Raw genomic sequence first — 22,477 nt, forward strand, 5'->3', positions numbered from 1 at the left:
AAGAATGATAATATTGAAAATCGTACGACACTTGAAAGATTGTATGAGCCCATAATGAAACCATTGAATGTTTTATCATCAAACGCTACTTCTAAATCACCAGTGTTATCACCAAATCATGGAACTGTTCAATCTACTTCAAATTATCCCATGAGTACTCCAATAGGAAGAAAACAATCTTTTGGTAGTGTATCATCTGTGAATAGTGACACGAGCACACTTCAAGACGATATGAGAACAACTCTATTCGAAACACCATCATCGTCCCACATCGATTCCTCGGATCCTGACATCTCACCTGTTATGAATGAAAGTGGTGAAGATGTTTTGATGAAACATTTGAATAATATAAAATCTAGAAATCCAGCATATGATGGAACATTTGGCGTACGTATGGATCCAATTACACAAAAGCTGAAAATGGGAAGTCTAGTGGTAAATTTCAAAGATGGAAACATTTCATTTTGGGATGCTAATAAAGTGAAAAAATATGAATGCGCAGGTAGTCCAGAATTGTATGATATGATTTTTTTGAAGAATCCACAAGATGTTGATAATGAAGAAACTCGTCAAGTATATTCCAAAATATTGAAAATAACGAATGCTCCATATAAACAATATCATCTGAAGAATGGTTTTAAAAATACAAATTCTAAAAAATTTCGTGAAGTTATCAAACCTCTATTAGACTCACGACAATATCCAATAAGAAGTAGAAGTAAAATTGGTGGAGCACTCAAACGAGTGAAAATGGAGAAAATATATAATTCTAAACCTGTGAATTATGTGTACTGGAATTCACCGAAAGAGTTAGTTGCTCGCCTACGACTATTGGTAGCTTCAAAGTCAGCCGGACATACCGGACATGATAATGAAATAATTTCAATAATTGAAGAATTACGTGAAGAAGGTATAATATATTAACATATTCACATGTAATGATCACTGTCACATCATCATTCAATGCAGTAACATTATCACCTTTTCTCTTTAATCATATTGAAATAGAATGACTAATGAAATAAGTGATGTCAAACGACAAGTTGTTAATGAATTACATAAACCTGCAAGACGTAATTTTCGTAGAAGAATAACCACCATCAAAGGTTTTGCAGATCTATGGCAAATAGATTTAGCTGAACTGCAACCTTATGCAAAAAGTAATGAAGGATACCGATATATACTTGTAGTGATAGATTGTTACTCCAAATATCTGTGGACTGTAGCAGTTAAAGATAAAACAGGTAGTACAGTAACTAATGCAATGAAACATGTACTGAAAGAAGCCAAATACTCCCCCAAACACATACAAAGCGATCAAGGGAAAGAATTTTTCAATAAAAGCTTCTCATCTCTCATGCGAGAATATAATATCAATCATTATTCAACATTTAGCACAAAGAAGGCAGCTATAGCAGAAAGAGTGATTCGTACAATAAAGGCATGGCTCTACAAGGAATTTTCGATGAGAGGTCACCACAAATGGCTTGATATTCTTCCAATTATAACTAGTAGATATAATAATAAAGTTCATCGTACAATAGGTATGGCACCCATCAATGTTGATTCAACAACAAAATTAAAATTCAAGGGTATCAATGGAATTGGAGGAAGACAAAGTAAACCCAAATTCCAATTAAATGATATTGTACGTATAAGTAAATACAAACATATTTTTGAAAAGTCTTACACTGCGAATTTTACCACGGAGCTATTCAAGATTGTTAAAATTAATAAAACCATCCCAACGACTTATAATCTTGAAGATATGAATGAACAGCCGATTAGAGGATGTTTTTACGAAGAAGAGTTATTACGAACCGAGAATCCTGACGTATATCTGATTGAGAAGGTGTTGAAGAGAAGAAAAAATAAAGTATATGTAAAGTGGTTAGGCCTTCCTAGCGAACAAAATTCTTGGATTGATGAATCAAATATGGTTTAAATGTATATAATAGTGACTTTTATGAATAAAGTAATATTAAAGTTCATTATTGTTTTCATTTCAATTATAAGTATGTGAACTGAAAAATATTGCAGCGGTAAACATTGCCCCAGCCATTCGCAATGTTCTGTGTATACCAAACCAAATTAATTGTATACTCCATTCCCGCTTATATTTTTCAACTCACGATATTGAAAACACATTATCATTCCCAAAACTAATCGCCGTCACTTTGAAATGCAGTATCCAACTCTTTTTGCCAATTATCTCTCACTGATAATGCTGTCTCATAAAGCTTAGTCGACTCCTCAAGCTCAGCCTGAGCTTGCATTCTCGAACGTTGATGGAATTGCTTATCTTTACCAATTTTTGAACGGAGTTCATCAGCATCTTTAGACATTCTAGCCAATTCAACCTTCGCTAATGCAATCTTGGCATCTAATGCTTCAAGAGTTTCATTATTAGCATTAATAGCTCGCTCACTCTTTTCAAGTTCAGCAATAGTCATCTGTGCCTTTACAAGACGGCATTTTGCTTTCCTTTTCATTTCCCCAAACCGATGGAGGGGGCTGAAAGAAGATAGCGGTTCAGCTTTCAAATCACTCTTCATTTCTTTAGGAGTACCTTTTGGCTTCCTCTTCGATCTGTCACTTTTCGTTGCGGGTTTTTTCTGTCGCACAACACTTTTGGATTCTTTCTTTTCTTTAAAGTCAGTGACAATCGATGAAGATGCCTTAGTAACCTTCCTCTTGATTGTTCTAGATTTCTTATCAACACCAAGAGGAAGGGTAGATGAAGAGTGTTTGAGTGATGATAATTGCGAAACGATCGGATTTTCAATAATAATTTGCTCATTTGGTTCTGGCACATCTGCAAAGTTAACGAAGTCGTTAATATCAAAATCATTTATCGAATCTTGACTCGATAAATGTAATACTGGAATATTTTCAAAATCAGTCTGATCGATATCAACAAGTGGTGAACCATCTTCAGCAATCAATAGCGGCATAGAGCTCATGATTATTAAGGTCTGAGGAATGATATGTGATAGCAATAGAATGTGGATAGGAAAGGTGATGATGTTACTGAGACCTCACCATTTATAGAAGAAAATAAACTAGCGCATGCGCTCTTTCATCAACTGGCACATGCGCTCTCTCACTAAACTATTCACGCATGTAACAATCTTTGTCATTTAAGAGGAAAACTTTGTGTTGCATGCATGTATTTTTAAATGTTAGAAAATAATACAAATAAATTCAAAATATATATATATTTATTAATAATAGAGGACAATAACGATAATAAAAAATGAAAAATGTTAATATGTCTCTGTGGATGTGGAACGTTCTTTGACTCTATTCCTCAATAGTTGTTGCTCGTGCGTCAAACACCAACATTGAAAAAAATGGATTCTCCTATTGGGGTAGAGTTGACCAACCTTCTCACACAGATCCCAAGTACTTCTACATGCATTGCATACATGATTCCAACAATTCATGGAATATGTATCACAACGCAAACAACGTTGCAGTGGAGTTGGAACGGCAGCACAGATACCACAAATATTTCTACAGATACCTATATTGTTAAATATTATAGGTTCGGAACACTTCAGACACTGTAACTGTTGTTGACGATAATCCGATTTTGTTCGCTTCGGTGGATGAGAAGGAGGCGATAGTTGAATCCGCAACACGCAATCACTACACATACCAGTACATGGATTGATTGAATCCTTAGGTCTACTTATTTGACAAAAGTAGCACACAATAGCCCCTGCAATCATCATTGGGTAGACACACACTTTTGGTTTTTCATTCCACTCTTTTGGAAACGGCATTTTACTAATTCGATTAGAAATATAAAGAGATGACTTACAGAAACTCTGAATGCTCTCTCCTATACCTACGATCTCTATTTATACAAATCAACATCATGTGGAAGTATAGTGGGATAACTTCTCCTACTATTCCACTCTAAACGAGTCAAGTGGGAGTCGCATCACCTCCTATATAAGTTGACTTGCAAACCTAGAGTTCATTCATTCACTCTCTACAACTGTGAGCAAACAACAACAAGATGAATTCTGCAAAAATAAATGCTGCATTAAATAGAATAGCTGCTGTTGATGAAAACAATTGGATAGACGAATCAGATGATGAGGATGTCAATGTTCCGCTAGAGGAAGTAATAGTTGAAGCAGAAGATGTTGGAGTCGATGAAGATGAGATAGACGAAGTTGAAAACGAGGCCAACCAAAGCGACGAAGATGATGACGTGATGGAGTTTGAGAGGGTCATGGATGAAGAAGGAGATGATGAAGGGATAGAAGCTGACACAACTGAAGGTGATGGTGCTATGAGGATCGGTATGCGAACACTCAATGTCAGTGAGACACTGGAAGATCCCTTGGATTTGTATTGTGCATTGGATGCATACGTATTGATCAGCACAATAGATGGAGAGAACAAAAAACTATGTTGGTGCTGCTTTCGGTTTTATTCGCATAGAAACAATAATGGAGGGTGGTATGCCCATGTCAACACCCACAACACTGTCTCAATTATGGAAATGGGACAGAATTGGTGTGAAGCTTGCGAGAGGCCACTAACAAACTTCACCCGAGTATCTACATGTATTATATGTAATAATGTCCAACCTGTGGCACAATAACCGTGGACCTACTGGTCAAAAAAAAAACAACAGCCCTTTTCAGGGCTACATTATTCACACAAACAGTAGTTAGTTGTATTAGTATTCATAGATTATGTGACAAATGAATACTTTGATTAATAAAAGTCTAAGTTGGAAATTTGTTAGTCTTTGAATATCTATACATTATATGACAAATAAATTACTACTTTGACTGAAAAGTCGAAATTTGGAATTTGATAGTCATTGAATATCTATGCATATGATGAGTACTACTTTAAATGAAAGTTGAAGTTGGCATTTGTCAATCATTCATATGCATATAATGATGAATACTTTCACATACATATATTTCGTTTGAGATTATAATGTTAACATAATGTTAACAATGGTATGAATCTGTTTCTGTTTGAAAGTATAATGGTAGCTCTGAAAAGAGCTATTTTTTTTATTGTTTCAGTCTTTAATTGTAGCCCTGAAAAGGGCTGTTATTTTTTTATTAATCCATGCAATGATATGGACTAACGCTCCTCATCATCAGAAACAATAATTATGGTATCGTCATCTGAATCAGATGATATACTAATGATATCATCCTCATAGTAGTCATCTGAATCAGATGATATACTCATGATGTCGTCGTCGTCATAATCAGCTGAATCAGATGATATACTAATCACATCATCCGCATTATTATCGTCAACAGCATCTATGTCGTCCTGAATACCTTGTTCCACTCGTTCTGCGAAATCATCAGGAAGATCATAGATTCGCTGCAGAAATTGAGCGAAGGTTGTACTCAAATGATCAGACGTTGAATCTATTTCATGTACTTGGATGGGTCCTGTACTCGACATTGTGGAAGAATGATATAGAACTGGGATTGTTGCTATATTTATATTGGAAGAAATGAAATGGAGGGGGTGAAATGTAGAACAGTGTTTGAGATTCGAAAACATCAAGAATGAAACTCTGAGCGATTATTAGGAGAAATTCTAGTGATTATGGAAAAAAAACTAATAAGAGGGAGAGGAAGGGAGGAAGACACTGCCCCAGCCTCGCAGTGCCTCGTGTACACCAACCAAAAAGTGTGTACTCCGTGGAAGGAAAGGAAAGGAAATGATGGACGAGTAGATGATTATATGTCATCATCGGAATTGAGGACATCATCATCGATTAGGATTGGGGATGGCGGAGGACTATCCTCGATGAGGATAGGGGATGGTGGAGGACGTCTAACGTCAAGCTCGTCATCAGCATCATCACCAGAGTCGTCGTCGTCATCATCGTCGTCGTCGCTACTCATTGGGACAATGTCATCATAAGCAGGGTCCCACCATCCGTCAGGATCTGGATATTCCGAGTCATCCAAGTGTCCTTCGTCACTGCCAGTGACATGCTGAACTTGCATCCTGATGTCGTGATCCCGGTATTCGTATGGCGGACTGTGGGGTTCCGTGGTGGAAGAGACAACCTGTACCTGGCTGTTATCCCAGTAATTGAAGTTGTACCCCTGATCCGGGCAGCTATAGGGTTCGGAGGTTGAATCGGGTTCCATCTCGATGCTAGCTGATCAACTGAATGTTTCATCAGATGATTTCTACTTTTATACTTTCGAGAGGGAGTGGGAGAGGAGTGGAACATTGAGTAGGGGTAAATTGTAGTGTGACATAAGACATATTCAATGAGTAGGGGTAAATTGCAAAGTGACATAAGACATATTCAATGAAAGAGATACTTGAATGGATAAAATACAAATGAAATATACTTGTCGATTTCACTATGAAACATGTCTATTTTTTTATTTTTTAAATTTTCTTCACATGAAATTATTTACAAGTGATTAGAGAACACAAAAATTGATGTGAGGTATTTGTCTAGAAGAACTTGGAATTGAAATAAAAAAATAATAATGATAATAAGAGGAAGTGAAGAAAAATGCTCCAACCATCGCATTGTTCAATGTGTACCAAACCAAAAAACAGTGTACACCCTTTATTTCACTTCCTTTTCCTTTATTCAATATAAACTTAACAAATATAAACTTAAAACTACCATAATTAAATACTCCTAACTAACCTAAAACTAATCTTACATTTACACTTCATCTACAAAAAGAGTGTCCATAACTGTCACTACTTTTTTGTACAGCTCTATCGAAGAGGTCTTTGCTTTACACCTTTCCTGCAGAGATGCATAATTCCGATCTATTTCGGCCATTTCCTTTTGGAGTTCCCTCCGTCGGTTATCCATTTCAGCCATTTGTCGCTTCATGGTAACCAACTCGGCCTCGCTAGATCGGGCAGCTCGTTCTGCTTTCTTGCATCTCTGCAGAAAAACACTCATCTTTTCACTAACCTCTCCGATAGGCTGTGGCACCAACACCTCAGGATCCGCCGGTGTCGCTGGCAGCGGTGGTAGTCGCGTCACCAACGGCGACAATATCACCAACTCCGGAGAAGGACTCCTCGGAATTTCCACTGCTGCTGGTGCTGCTGCTGGTGTGGAGGCCCTCTTACGAGAGGTCGAAAAACTACCTGCATAAGGATTAGTCCTATTGCAAGTAGCTCGGTACTTTGAAATAGGACCAACCTTTGCTGCAGGTCGTTGGCAAACCTTCTTCACAGCCCTGACTTCCTCCTCCTCCTCGAATAAGTCAGGGCTAGAAGATCTGCACCTAACTCGCGAACGCGAAGTGGTTGGCTGGTCAACCGTCACCGCTCTCGAAGATGCTGCCTCCTCCTGGTCAGCGGACACCGGCAGAATAGACGCCACAGCATTATTCACCTCCTGTGTATTGGTTGCCATTCTGAAAAAGAAGAAATAATACAAAGTTAGTTGATATAAAAAATAACATTCCTAATTTACTTACTCAAATATCAAGTTGGTCGTTGGAACGTACTGCCTTGTTGTGGAGTGGACTGCTCTCGATGAGATGACTTCTCGAACTGAATGTTGTGGAGTGCTCTCCGGAGGGTATCGACTTCGATGCGTGAGCGGTGGGAAAATGGTGGGAGCGCACATGCGCGATGAGGGTAGGGGTGTACATGCGCAAATGTTGGGAGTCGGGGGGGGCGGGGCTTCGGGGAGGGGAGGGGCGGGGCTTCGGAAAGGGGGCGGGGCTTCGGAAAGGGGCGGGGTATCCGAAAAGTTGGTGGCGACGGGGGGGGGGGGGGGGGGGGGGGGGGGGGGGGGGCCCTAACGGGCCCCGCCCACTGCCTGGGCTCCGCCCAGGTGGGTGGGGCCTCCGGCCCCAGGTAGGCGGGACATCTGGAGAGACATCTACGCCCTCTTCGCGCGCGCGTTCGTAACATAATATGCAACCGAACACCTAACCTAACGTATTAACGTATTAACGTAACCTAACCTAGTACGCTAACCTACCGCTATGCAACCGAACACCTAACCTAACCTAACCTAACCTAACCTAACCTAACCTAACCTAACCTAACCTACAGTAACTATTAACCTAACCTAACGAGGGAATACTAACCTAACACCTAACCTAACGTAAGTATGCAGCTAACCTAACGTAGCTATTAACCTAACCTAACGAGGGAATACATTCACCATGTTGGTTCCATTAATACATCATCAGTTGGTTTTGGTTTTGGTTGTATTATTCTATGATTTGGATTAATGTTCAGTCCTGGATATCCCAGTCCACCTGATGATGATGGCCTGACTTTATAGTTTCTCTCCAAAACTTCTTTATGGTTTTTCTCCAATACTTCAACTCTCTGTTCCAGTACATCATACTTTTTCATTGTAGTCCCTGTTATGTTTGACATAGCATCAAATTTTTTATTTGTAGACGCTGTTATGTCAGACATTTTTATGTCTACATCACTTGTAAGTTTGTCAAATTTACGAGTGAAAGTTATCCGAGCCTCTGCAATTTTATCGTTAAATGCTTGCCGGGCGTCCCGAGCAATATTGCCTATTGTGGATTGTATTGCAGCTTGTAGGGCTAGAAGTATAACTTCCTTTGCTCCATTAATTTCCCCCTCAAGATATGATACAGTTACACAATCACTCTTGTCAATTGGTTCACTTGTATTTTTCAATATTTTCCTTTGCATGTCATAATGACCATCTTTTGTTAATTTAAAACCATTCCCAGGAGGACCTCGAATGACATTACCACCCCATTTTCTTTTTCTACCAAACTTATCGATTGTTTTAGACATTGTGCACTCTACGATGATTCTCTTCAAACTGATATTTCTGTCATTTACATTATACTATATATTGCAGTAATTGATTAGGGAAATAGAAATAATACAAATAAAATTTTAATCATTTTATATTCATTACAGTAATACATATACATACATACATAATACATTAATATCACATTACTTCTATCATATATTATTAATTATAAATGGCTACATAAATATCAATATTGAATTTTCCGGTTTTGAAGATATTTAATGATATTTCAATCATTGATCTCGGCAGATAATAAATTAATCAATTGATCCAATGGAGTCTCCTGAGATTGTGATTGTTGAATAATATTACTTATCCAACGAATGTTCTCATTTGGATCGTTTTCATAAAATTCAATATCATTATGACCCCAAGGAAGAGTGTGGGTAGTATTCGGAATGATAAATCGTTTATCATCGTGATATGATAATGCAACTTTATTTTTTAATTCAGTATACATATCATGTAACACGCTTCTAAATGAATTCATCTTTCTGAATATCATACCACCTTGTTCGACGATTTTTTGATAATCTTCGCATGTCAATTCATTCTTTATTACAGATCGTTTAACCCCTTTGGCTTTCTTAAATTCACCATCAACAGATTTCACATAATATGCTTTAGCACCTGTACCATAAAAACTCATGATTGGATCATTTGGAAATTCATCTTTGAAGTTACCCAAGACTGAACTTGTTACTGGAATATTGAATTGGTTAACTATACTGTAATTGGATGTATCAAATCTACTTATGTTAGTTTTTATGAATTCATAAAAATTTTCTGTGTTTACTTTAAGAATGAGCGAGTCGGTATCTGTGTAAAGTAAAGAGACATTTTCATCAAAGTGTTGTTTGATGCATCCATAGAAAAAGTCATACATGACTGTTTTAGATAATTCTAATATGGAAAATCCCAAATATAATGGTTTATCGTAATGAACCTTCACTCTACCCAATTGAATGGCAACGAAATTATCAGTGAAAATTGAACAATTTTTGAAATTTGGTTTGGCTATGAGAGTGCTGGCACCTATATTTTTCTTTATATTTTCCCAATGTGTAACGAGTCTAACATCAATTCGATTATCTACATTCTCCATTGTCTTTCCATACACCGCATTATTCATTAGTTTATAGAAATCTTTAACAGATTTGTTGTTAGACCTATTACGCATTTCAGTATTAAGATCTATATAGGGTTTCATCCAGCATGATTGTTTGAATTTCAATACTCTATGTGTATTCATTACAATCAATCCATTTTTGACAGCTTGCTGTAGATTCCTATAATGAACAATATATTTTCTTTTATCATTCAAATTTGGAATTAATTTGGGAATTTTCGATTGTGTACGAGGTGGTATTATTTTTTCGACTAAAAATGGAAGGTCAGAATGTTTATCATGCAACTCTTGTGGATAATGAATGTCCACTTCAAATACATACCCATACGGACTATCAGTACTCACATCCATCACATCGAGATTAAGAATTTCATTTGGTGTCAACCATGTAAATTCACTTGTTGGTAGAGGTTGTGACATACTGTGACCGTATAGATTTGTTGCATCTAAATATGTAATGAATGTGGAAGGTTCGTTGGGATTATAATTGGGTAAAAATCTATTATTTGCTATATGTTTCCTCTCGCTACATTGACTAATTCCACCTCGTATACCTTTTTGAAAAAAGTGAATCATATCAATGTCAGTTAGTAATTCCAATTCAACATTAGTGAACTTCAACATGGCATCCCATGATAATCCAGGTGCAGTGTAATATTGTGCCGGATCTAAGTTATATATCTCTAAACTTGTGGTGCGGAAGTTTTCAAAAATATCACATAGTAGCAATACATCCGACTTCAAATACAAATCAGAGTATTCCCCAAATTCTGACACTCGAATAAATTCCAAACTTTTCTAGCCCTATCATAATCAGTTTCCGATATATGTTCACAATTGAGTGTGTCATAAAACTGATTTTTTGTCGGAAGTAATGGATAATTCAATTTGTCAATGTCATCAACAAAACTATATGGAAATACACCTTTCTGTCTCATCAAATTGAATTTCTCAATTTGTGGGAAATGTTTGTGCATCTCCAAACATTGATCGGAGGTCAAGTTTGCACCCAACTTCTCCAACGAATTAGTCATAAATTTATAACTATCGATAAATCTCATTTTGAGATAATTCTTCCTAACCACACCATCTTTATCGGTATAGCTGTGTGTAAAGAGATGCTTCGTGAAAGATATATATTTCTCTTTAGTTTGCGGGATAACATCAACTTTCTCTTTATTCCTATACAATTCTTTTATGAATAAATGACAATCATAACCACTTAAATTATGAAAAATGATAGGTATGAAGTTTGGTATTTTGAAATTTAAATTACATTTCGAGTGAGCGGCATGTGATCTTTTCTTTCCTGTGACATGACAATGATCTCTTACTTTGACGTCACCATCAGTAAATGCTTTATTACATATACCACAAGTTCTGGCTGCAACAAACTGTTCTTCTTCTTCGACAGTTTGTGTATCCATTGGTTTAGGGTTTCTGAGATGATTTTCATGTATCTCTTTCAAATCATCTTCAATGCTACTCACAAATTTCTGAGCTGCATCTACACCCCTATATGTAACAAATTTTGTCAAATCATCATTATATGAACACTTTATCAAATAAGCAAATGAATATGGGGCATGTTTGAATGTTTTAATCGTGTATGAACTTCCAGGATTTGGCTCATTCACATGAATCGGTTTAAGCACTGATTCAAAATCAGCATACACTACAAATGGCACCCTCATTTGCCTCTCAAAGTTTTCAAACATTAGTTTATTTTCCGCAACCATTCTACCATATTTATTGATCTTTAAATTAGTAGTTGGTGTTGTGGTACTAATGTGATTACAATCATACATATTATGACGTAAAAGCAATCTCTCATCAGAAAAATATATCAAACATCCGTCACAAAAATATTTTTTCTGTCTATGAGCTGATAGTTGATTAGAAACTAATCTTGAAAGATCTTTGATCCAACAATAGTGACCATTACCGGAGTCATCAGTTATAAACAACAAATTGACATGTCTCCGGAGTCTTCTCTGTGAGTATCGCAATGGACCAATCACTTCATACTTCATTTTACCCTTCTCAAATGTACTCTCTAAACCGTAAACATTAATTGAAATATCATTCCTATCTTCGAATATTTCGATACTCTTATTATTAACTTTAACCGGAAAATCCATACCTGTGACATCTAAAACAGTGGAAAAATGTGGATATGACGTAAGTTCGGACACTCGACTATCTGCAGGATATAATGCTGATGTTATAGCCCAAGCAAAACAATATTGATCTTCATTACGAACATTCACAACAGCTTTCTTCCATTGAATACATTGAGGCAGCTTCACATATGAACGTCCTTCCAGTGGACTGTATTTATTAATGTTGACCTCGAGAAACAATATTTTTTCACAAGTCCAACCTGAATTATAAAAAAAAAAAAATATTACTATTCAATCTTATTGAAATTTTTAAAAAATAAATACCTGAGTCACGATCCTGGAACTCAGTCGTTTGTGCCACAATTACATCACGGAATCCATCAAAAACAGCATTCAAATCTGAAGATTGGTCCACTATTTTATTTTGGGAATTAAATGACTTCGTGTCCCTCGAATCATCAGTCTGAAGAATATAATTCCCAAAAACTTCCATATTCACCTTGATGCTTTTATGGATCCTGATGGCTGATTCCAGTAATTCAATGACCTTCTGCCTAATCTTATTGAAAAATGAAATGTAGTCACTGGTTACAATCGAACTCTCCACCCTGTATGTAGCAATGCGGCAATTGAATGCATTCGTTATAATTTGAACACCGTCAGACAATTGAACACATGCATTATTTTTATGACTCATGGTTCTTCGGTGAGAATTCACTTGGCTCATAGGAATTGTCACATTACAACAATTGCACGTATACATAGGTGTTGCATTATCCACTCTCACCCGTTTCACTGCAGGCCCTCCTTGGCAACTCTGGAGCTGATGCCGACGAAGATTATCACTACGAGTGAAAGATTTACCACAGTCACAGGAATACATTTTATATAATAGTTCTCACTAACTCACTTGATGTAAACTGACATAGCCAACACTCGTACGCTTCTTAAATACACTCTGATAGGACCCGTCAAGACGTCATAGCCAACCCCACTTCTCAACTACATGCGCCAAGATTACCTCCCAACTGAATGCGATAACAGATGTCGATATACGAGCAAGCAGTGGTCGTTGCGGTCTCGGAGAGGGTAGACGCTAGGCAAACAGTCCTCGGCTGCCGTTGTGTCACCATCGATAGCGGGGCTAGAGCGAACCTTCATCGCTTCAGGAGAGGTGAGGGCAGACCGATGAATACGCATTACTCTGCCACACGTCGTGGAGTGAACATGTCGCTCTCTAGCCGTTGAACGGTTATTGCTGTGACGTCACTCCACTACTAACTTGGTGCCCTAACACCGATGGAGCATTTATTACTTGGAGGATCTTCGAAGTATGCAGACGTATGTTTGTACATAGACAAACAAGCACATGATGAAACCCTGTACCGTGCATTCTCCTACACACACACATAAACACACAAAATCTCATATGAAAAAAAAATCTGAACGATCCATGCACCAGACACTTCAAGGTCACAACGCCTTGACTTCACTGCACAACAAAAAAAACTTCACCAAACAACAACCAATAAAAAAAGCAATTAATACGTCATAGTGGTGGGGGGAGGCCGAGAATCAGCTGTAAACAACTACTTACATAGTATAATTTGTGAATCTATATAACAAATAAATAAAAATAGAACTAAGAAATGTCTTTTGATTTGTATAATTTGGCAGTTGAATATATCTAGAACATGACTAACAGAATTAGAGGTATCGCACATTGTATAAATTGGAGAGTGTTGAGAGTGTTGAGATAAAATGTGACACTATTCCTAGAAGAACGTCTAGGAACCCAAAAATGCAATACATGTAACAGTTGAGAGCGGGTGAAGATATTGTTTATGACCTAGAATTAAAAAAAATGAATAATATTTACGCCTTACCTCGAGACTACAAAAATTGTGAGTTACAAGCAATTCATAATAGGGTATTCCTGCAGTAGGATACGTGCCTTCAAATTTAAAAGATATATATTTTAGGAAGCGCCTCTGTAGGGATTCTAGTTGATTTATATGAACCTGATTAATCCAGTCATTTAAGCTTAAATTAGGTAAGAATCTCGGAATTCGAGATACCCAACTGTAAGTCTGTAAATACTTGTATATTGACACCCTAAAAGTTGTCTCAAAACCTACATATGGTAGGGTGTGAGCAACTATTAAATTTCAAGGTCAAAGGTCACAAAAATCGGTTTTTTGCGCTTTTTTTGGAAATATCTCATTTCCTATGGGTTTTTTGCTATTTGTATTTATTATCAATATTGTAGAATACAAAATTCTCTACAAATTTTGTTTAAAAAAATTTTTTATACGGTGAACCGTTTTCGAGAGGCGGAGAGCGCGCGGTCACAGCATCACTTCAGGTCAACCGGTGCCTCCGGTCGAAAACGCGCCATATATAGTTGATGAACTATCGATAAATCAATGATTATAAATATTTGTCAATTTTTATTAACTATTATATTATATTTTATCAGTTTCTTCATGCATTAAATCTATATCTATTCATATAGTATGGAGCAGAGAAGATACTTTTTCTATTATTTTTGATAAATACATGAATTATTCACAAAGGCATTACAGTTCCAAAATAATTGTTATATTTGACGGATATTCAGACTACAGTAAGGACGTAAAAGCTATGGAGCAGCAGAGAAGACCTGCTGCACTTTCAAAAACGTATGAAGTTTGTTTCGATGAAACAATGGTTGTACCAGTTACTCAAGAAAAATTCTTATCAAATCGAAATAACAAAGATAAGTTCATTAATATGTTAATTGAAAAATTACAAGCTGCAAATATTACTACTAAACAAGCCAGAGATGATGCGGATGTTCTTATTGTTGAAACTGCAATTGAAGAATCAAAGTCTAAAAAAACTGCAGTTATAATAGGACAAGATATTGATTTACTTGTCATTTCAATTGGGCGTACACTGTCCTACGAACAAGAAATTTTCTTTAAAAAAGTTGGGAAAGGTAATGTAAAAACGGAGATATAATCGACTAAAAGTTTTGATAATTATCCTCATTCTAAAAAACATATTTTATTTCTGCACGCATTAAGTGGCTGTGACACAACTTCTGCGCTTTTTAAAAAGGGAAAAAAAATCATTTTTAAAAGTTTTTGAGACAAATTTGGATGAACTAGCTGCAGCATTTGAGGAAGAAAATTGTTCGGCCCAGAGATTATTAGAGAGTGGAACTCAAACCTTATTGGCAGTCTATAATGCTCCGAAATCTGTGAAAAGTCTCGATCATCTTCGTTATATGCATTACGTCAAATCTACAAAACTTAATAAACCTGTACAGCTTTCAAATATTCCACCAACAAGTGCAGCTGCTCATCAACATTTCGACCGTGTATATTATCAAGTTCAAACTTGGTTAGGACATGATTTGGAACCCCAGGTATGGGGTTGGGCAATGCGAAACGATTTTCTGGAGCCTATCATGACAATTTTACCACCTGCTCTAGAAGATTTGCTAAATAGAATTTTCTGCAACTGCAAGAGTGGTTGTGGTTCGCGATGCGGATGCAGGAAAGCGGGCTTGCAATGCTCTTTAGCTTGTGGCCAATGTAATGGGCAAGCTTGTCTCAATGCTCTACCATATCAGAGCGACATTAACGAAGATGGAACCTTTGACCCCGAAATCATGGAAGAACTTGGGACAAATGTCGTTGAAGACGATAATGAAGACCAGTTTGAAATTTACCAGCAGCCAGAAGACGACGATGAAGAGGAAGAAGATGATTAAAATTATAAATTGTAATTTTTGTACCCTTTATTCCATTTCTTTACTTTCAATAAGAATAAATGTATTCAATGATATTTTTTAATAAAAAGATTAATTCATAATTTATTTGTTTTTTTTTCATCATGTAAGAAGTTATAAATATTAATTAGATTAAAATTCAAATATAATTCCTATATTTTCATTAACAATTCTGCAATTACATGGGCAGGTAAGTGTTGTTAAATAAATTAATATTGAATAAAAAGTGGATAAGTTAGGAACAAAATGATAAAATATAATATAATAGGTAATAAAAATTGACAAATATTTATAATCATTGATTTATCGATAGTTCATCAACTATATATGGCACGTTTTCGACCGGAGGCACCGGTTGACCTGAAGTGATGCTGTGACGGCTTGCTCTCCGCTCTCTATCTCGAAAACGGTTCACCTTAAAAAAAATTTTTTTGAACAAAATTTGTAGAGAATTTTGTATTCTACAATATTGATAATAAATACAAATAGCAAAAAACCCATAGGAAATGAGATATTTCCAAAAAAAGCGCAAAAAACCGATTTTTGTGACCCTTGACCTTGAAATTTGATAGTTGCTTACACCCTACCATATGTAGGTTTTGAGACAACTTTTAGGGTGTCAATATACAAGTATTTACAGACTAACAGCTGGGTATCTCGAATTCCGAGGTGAACTTACTATAATGACTGGACTATGATAGTTTGGACTCCACACGACAGATGCATATTCCAGCCTAGATCGAACAAAAGTGAAATAAAGTAATTTCAATGTTGACGCTGCTGCTGTTAGAGTAGTGTCAATACGTTTATTAAAAGAGAGAGATGAATCAAAAGTAACACCTAGATCAGTGAGTGTGTCAGGACGCTCCAGAACTTGATTGTTTATGACGTAGTTGTGTAAATTCAAGTTTGTTTTCAGTGAGTAAGACATTACATTATATTTGGATATGTTGAGACATAGATTATTCTTCCGACACCATATAGCAAGGGCCAAACGTTGGCAATCATTAGAACATGTTATATTGTGATAGACTTTCAAGTCATCTGCGTATAAAAGGAAATTGACATCAATCTCAGCTCCGATATCATAAATTAACATATTGAATAGTAGGGGTCCTAGATTTGATCCTTGTGGTACACCAGATATTCGATAGACTTGAGGCCACTGAGTTGAACGTACTGCTTACGGTTGTAAAAGTATGATTTGAAGGGAGTAATTCATTTATTGGATAACCCAAAAGTTGAAAGCTTGTTGAGCAGGATGGCTTGACTATGGTCAACTCTGTCGAACGCTTTAGAAAAATCAGTGTAGATGACATCAGTTTGAGACTGACAATCAATACTCTCTTCAATACATTGAGTGATTGTTACAAGATTGGTGGTGGTTGCACGTCCTTTCATGAAACCGTTTGATTGGGGCTAATAATGGTGCTGACATGACAAGATCTCAGCAAGTTCAATTTTTGTCGTTCATTCCCTTTATGTAATTGGCCTTCTTTGGTTAAAAACTTGTTTTTAACCAAAGCAGATATTATCCGAAAAATTCCTTTGAGCAATAGTTCCGTGCAAAGACGAACTGTTAAGATGGCTGAAAACATTGAAGAGTTATTGTGCAATCATTTGAAGACTTCTAAATTCTCAATTCAGTTAAATGAGTCCACTTTATCAACAAATGAAGCATTTTTGTTGTCATACGAGAGGTTTATTAAAAATGAGAAAATATATCAAGAAATACTATCTGCCAGAAATTTAGGGATGGATACAAAAGGAGAAACCATATATAATACGCTGGAAAAATTTTGTGATGAGAAAGAAATTCCACTGAAGAATATTATATCAACTGCTACGGATGGCGCTCCGGCTATTACAGGACGTCACAAAGGCTTCATAGCGTACTTAAAAAATAAAATTACAGATGTGCTCGCTGTACATTGCGTCATTCATAGGCATTATTTGGTTGCGAAAAATTTGAGATTTCAACCGATTGCTATTTCACACAGAAGTGCGTTGGTTATCAAGAGGTAACTGTCTGGCTCGATTTTACAATATATTTGACTCTGAAATAGAGTTCTTGGAAAACAAAGACAAAGAATTGCACGACAACCTCATCACTTCAAAGAATGATATTGCGTACCTCATCAGAAAGTCTTATTTTCAAATGGCACACATAGTTTAATTATTAAAATAATGACTGCGATTGTGATTCTTAAGATGTACCTAGTAAAGTAAAAAAAATTGGGGGGGACGCTAGAAAATAATTAATTCTCGAAGTGGGCGATACACAAAATAAGTTTGAGAACCTTTGATATAAAGTATCACCTCATTGAGATGAGTGGTATGAGCTATCACATGACTTCATATATTAACGTATGTTGTCAACTATTTTGAATAGACGTTTGGTTACTGAATTGATACATGGATCTTCAAGAAAAATTATGCATACACTGACTCATTAGTTGATAAAAATTATGAACATTATCCATGAAAACCAATTAATTTCAAGAATCTACTCTGCGGTGGAGAGCTTTATTATAGAAGTTCATAGTGTGAAAGTTGTTTGAGAAAAAGTTTTCTGAAACTGTCTTTGAACTGATTTTGACGAGATTCTAAGTTATCAACTTCAATTAAGTTTCTTTTCTGAAATTTCATTTTCGTAACGATCAATGAATAACTTGAAATGAGAGCCAATAATAATATCAGCTGAAGCGTATAATTCTTTCAGTCTCAGCAACTGTTCGTTTACCAAACTCAAAAACTATAGGGCACAAAAATGAGGCATAAAATTTCATGCTTTGGACGATCTAAAGAGTGGTCGCTGTTCGAAACCGCATTTTATGTATTTATCTGTGAATAGTAAACCAAACTTAAACACTGTAATTTGTAAATGCCCCAGTTTTTTCAGATCGTACAAGTATTTTTAAGGTGAAAGCGTCTCTTTAATGCAGGGTTCCAGGGTTTCGAATGTTTTGTATTGGATTCATTGATTTCCTTATTCTTTTGTGGTTACCAAATTATATACTTTCTGATATATTTCTGTTTATGACAAATATGGAACGTGAGATTTTTCTACTGATTTTACTACAAGAATTACAATGTTTGGAAAAAAGGTTTGTATAAGGATCACACTAAACATCATTTAATCCTTCGATACTGGGAACAAAATATTTTTATAAGCGTGAACTCAATCACTGGGAGTTGAATACTGAGTTGAACCACATGTCATGAAATCTGTTTTCACCTTGTTTATTGAATAGTTGAAAAATAATAAGCTTGGACTTACTTCAACCTATACATCAACGAAGAAAAAGACTATAAATACAGAATTTTTTTAGAGAAACGGAAATTCCAGTTTGATTTGGAGTACTCTAAGAAAACTTGAAATTTTGAAAAATAAACACAGCCCTAACCTTCCCGCGGATTCATCAGATCTGAATCAAATAAACTTCCACTTCACAAATATTATTCATACTGCAAAATCAGATCATCATGAAACACTCATTGAAAGATATACTCAGACCTATAATGGACCTACTTTCAATTTTGGCAGAGTGACACCACTCCAGTGCTGGATCTGACAGCATTTCTCTCAGTATGTTGAAGTATATTGAAAATTATCTTATCAAACACATAACACATATTCAATTCCTCTATAGGAATAAATCATTTTCCTTCTGCATGGAAACATACAATTGTATTCCCTTTGCCAAAATATGAAAATCCAACTGAATTATCTCATTTGAGGTCAATTAGCAAACTGCCTATCCTATCTACGGTGTTCGAGATGATTCCGAAAGATCAAATTGATTCTTTTGTATACAATAATAATTTAGTAACAAATGTTTAATCTGGATTTCGTACATTCTATAGCACCACCACCGCTCTTGTCAACATCACCCAAGATCTATTAAAAACAACTGTTGACTATGGAGTACCTCAGGGATTTATCCTTGGCCCCATTCTGTTCCCTCTGTATACATCTGACTTCTATAAAATAATTGATCATTGCACAGTTCATCACTATTCAGATGACACTCAGTTATATTATCGATTTCTTCCAAGTAACTGGCAAGTGACCATGGGAAAAATTAACAGCGATCTACAGAAGTTACTGTAAATAATATAGCCCATAAACTGAAATTGAATTCTAAAAAATCTCAGCTGATACTTTTTGGCCCGAAACACAAAAGGTGGGAAATTGAAGGAAGAATTGAAATCTAACTTGGACAAGACTTACTACAAATAATTACAAAAAGCAAGAACTTGGATTTGTGGTTAGATGCTGATCTGAGATTTCACAAACATATAAATTCACTTTGTCGTAGATCGTACAGTATCTTACGTCAACTCTATCAAAGTAGACATGGACAACATGTAAGCGGCTTCCTTGAATTTTCTCCTAAACCAATGTTCCTCTCTGTGCAAGATCTCAGCTTGGGACCACTCGATGTTGTGGTGATGGGTCCAAACATGGTCTGCTATTCCTGATTTGCTGGTTTCTCCTCGCTGTGTGTGTTTCTTGTGCTCGGCAATGCAAACATTCAATGGCCTCTTAGTTTCACCAATATAGGTGAAACTATCTATCAGGGTATCCGGTAAATGCAATTCTTGGAATCGCAGTCCGCGTTTGGTGGCCTGGTTTTCGTGAGTCTGCTACGGATAGTGTTACCGGATCTGAAGCAGGTTCTGATGTTGTACTTGGAACCAATTCTTCTTATCCTCTCCGATAATCCTCTGATGTAGGGAAGTGCAAGCACTGGTTGTGATGGCTTCTTTTCCTTGCGAGGCTCCTGCTGTCTTTCAGCTATGGTCATACAGAAAGATCAACTAATTAGTTTCGATTCCAAGAATTGCATTTACCGGATACTTTGTGAGTGCGGAAAATCCTATATTGGTGAAACTAAGAGGTCATTGAATGTTAGCCAGGAACATTGGTTTAGGAGGAAATTCAAGGAAGCCGCCTACATGTTGTCCAACAACGTATTCAGCCAAGCCAGCGTAGAAATATGTAACATATGGAAACCCATCATCAAGCGAAAAATGGCCAACTCCCGCCAAACGGTCATCTCCCACGGAACCAGTGAAGCGGAAAATGGAAAGCGGGGATAAGTGAAAGTACTCGAACGTCCAGTCATCACCCGAAATCGATTGTAGATACTAACAATCGAAACGTCGTGAACTAACGTGATTTGGAATCTCTCAACTTTTTATTTTATTTATTCATTTCTTCAATTTTATTTATTTTTGTTCAATTGTTCTATTTTACTTGTATTTTATTTCACTATTATTTCATTTCAGGTTTATTTTGCTTAATATAATTGTTATTTTCAGCTATTCATTTTTAATTCTTCCTTTTTAGTTATTCCAGGGATTTCAAATCATTTTATATAGTAGACAATGGAAGTCCGAACTAGTGAAATTCATATTTCCCCCAAGTTCGAGGAGTCAGGTTGGTTACCCTAGTATGTTGTTGTATACTGCTCACACGAATGAGAGCTTTATTGTCATCCCCACTAATACTACTTTATGAACTATGTTTTTACTTTAACATTGTTTATTCTTCTGCGAAACTATTCCATCATTCGCATTCCTTTCAAACATTATCACATTTTACTTCTAAACAAGTGCAACAACATTACCGCTGATTAGCTTCATCCATATGTTTCGTAAGATAACACTTTTGTATCACAATTATTATTACTTACATAAATAGGGAGGAACTTTATAATTACTCTGATTATTATTTTATATACTATGTATTTATTTATAAATTTTTTTCTATTGTTTTTTGTTTTTTCTATTGTATGTTATAGTTATCCGTATTTTTAGGTATTGTATGGCGAAACAAGTGCAATAGCACTTATCACTCATCGGCTTCATTCACTTCATTTTATTGTGAGACATTTCTTTGTATTATGCAAAATTGAATAAAATAAGAGTATTACTTACCGATTGCTAAAACCTGGCAGTTCCACCTACTCGTCAGTACAATAAATTCCTCATTTAAAAAGAGCCAAATTATATTTATGAAAGATATAAAACTTTCAAATCTCAGAATAATTCGAGGACACGAAACAGTCACACACGACAGCCTGCTTTTTTCGTAGTTTTATTTACAACTCTATCAAACAATATAACACTCTGCCCAGTGAATTTAGACACTACTCCATATAAAATTTCAAGAAAAAGTTGAAAACCTATATGAAGTCTTCTGGATAGATAATATATTCATGTTATGCCTTGCTCATAATATGGTTTATTTTTTTTACCTTATTTAAGCTGAATAGATTCTTAATATTTACTTTGGAATTCATAACCTTTGTTTTTCTCTTAGTTTCACAAAAGTTCATGAACTACTCACTTAATAATGTATACTAGGTAATTATTTTTATATTTCTATATACCTAGGACATGCTATTCCCTAGGTAAAGTTGTAAAAGAGCCCCGGCTGAACTTCGCCCTTTCATTGATTTTTGTATCTACTTTGTATGTCAATGAATAAAGCCCATTCATTATTATTATTATTTTAACCTTGTAAAAACCCAAACTATCTATTAAGTTATTTCGATAAGTTCATCATTTATGTAAGTCTTCCCTCTTGTAAAGGACAAACTTAGCTGAAAAGTCTTGGGTAT

At 35.9% G+C, this 22,477-nt stretch overlaps 1 protein-coding gene across 1 annotated transcript; it reads right to left on the reverse strand.

Moving 5' to 3' along the window:
• Nucleotides 1–6,540: 6,540 nt before the first annotated feature.
• On the reverse strand, nt 6,541–11,395 carry LOC141484827 (uncharacterized). The gene is made up of 2 exons (XM_074180267.1): nt 7,473–11,395; nt 6,541–7,409 (listed from the first exon to the last, which is right to left on the reverse strand). Exons 1-2 carry the CDS (start codon nt 7,622–7,624, stop codon nt 6,698–6,700), a joined length of 864 nt encoding a protein of 287 aa, XP_074036368.1. The 5' UTR covers nt 7,625–11,395; the 3' UTR covers nt 6,541–6,697.
• Nucleotides 11,396–22,477: the final 11,082 nt, after the last annotated feature.

The sequence above is a fragment of the Leptinotarsa decemlineata genome, unplaced genomic scaffold, assembly GCF_025532065.1.
Source record: "Leptinotarsa decemlineata unplaced genomic scaffold, Ldec_3_MD MMD2_tig00026294_RagTag_RagTag, whole genome shotgun sequence".
In the NCBI taxonomy this organism is placed as follows: Eukaryota; Metazoa; Arthropoda; class Insecta; order Coleoptera; family Chrysomelidae; genus Leptinotarsa; species Leptinotarsa decemlineata.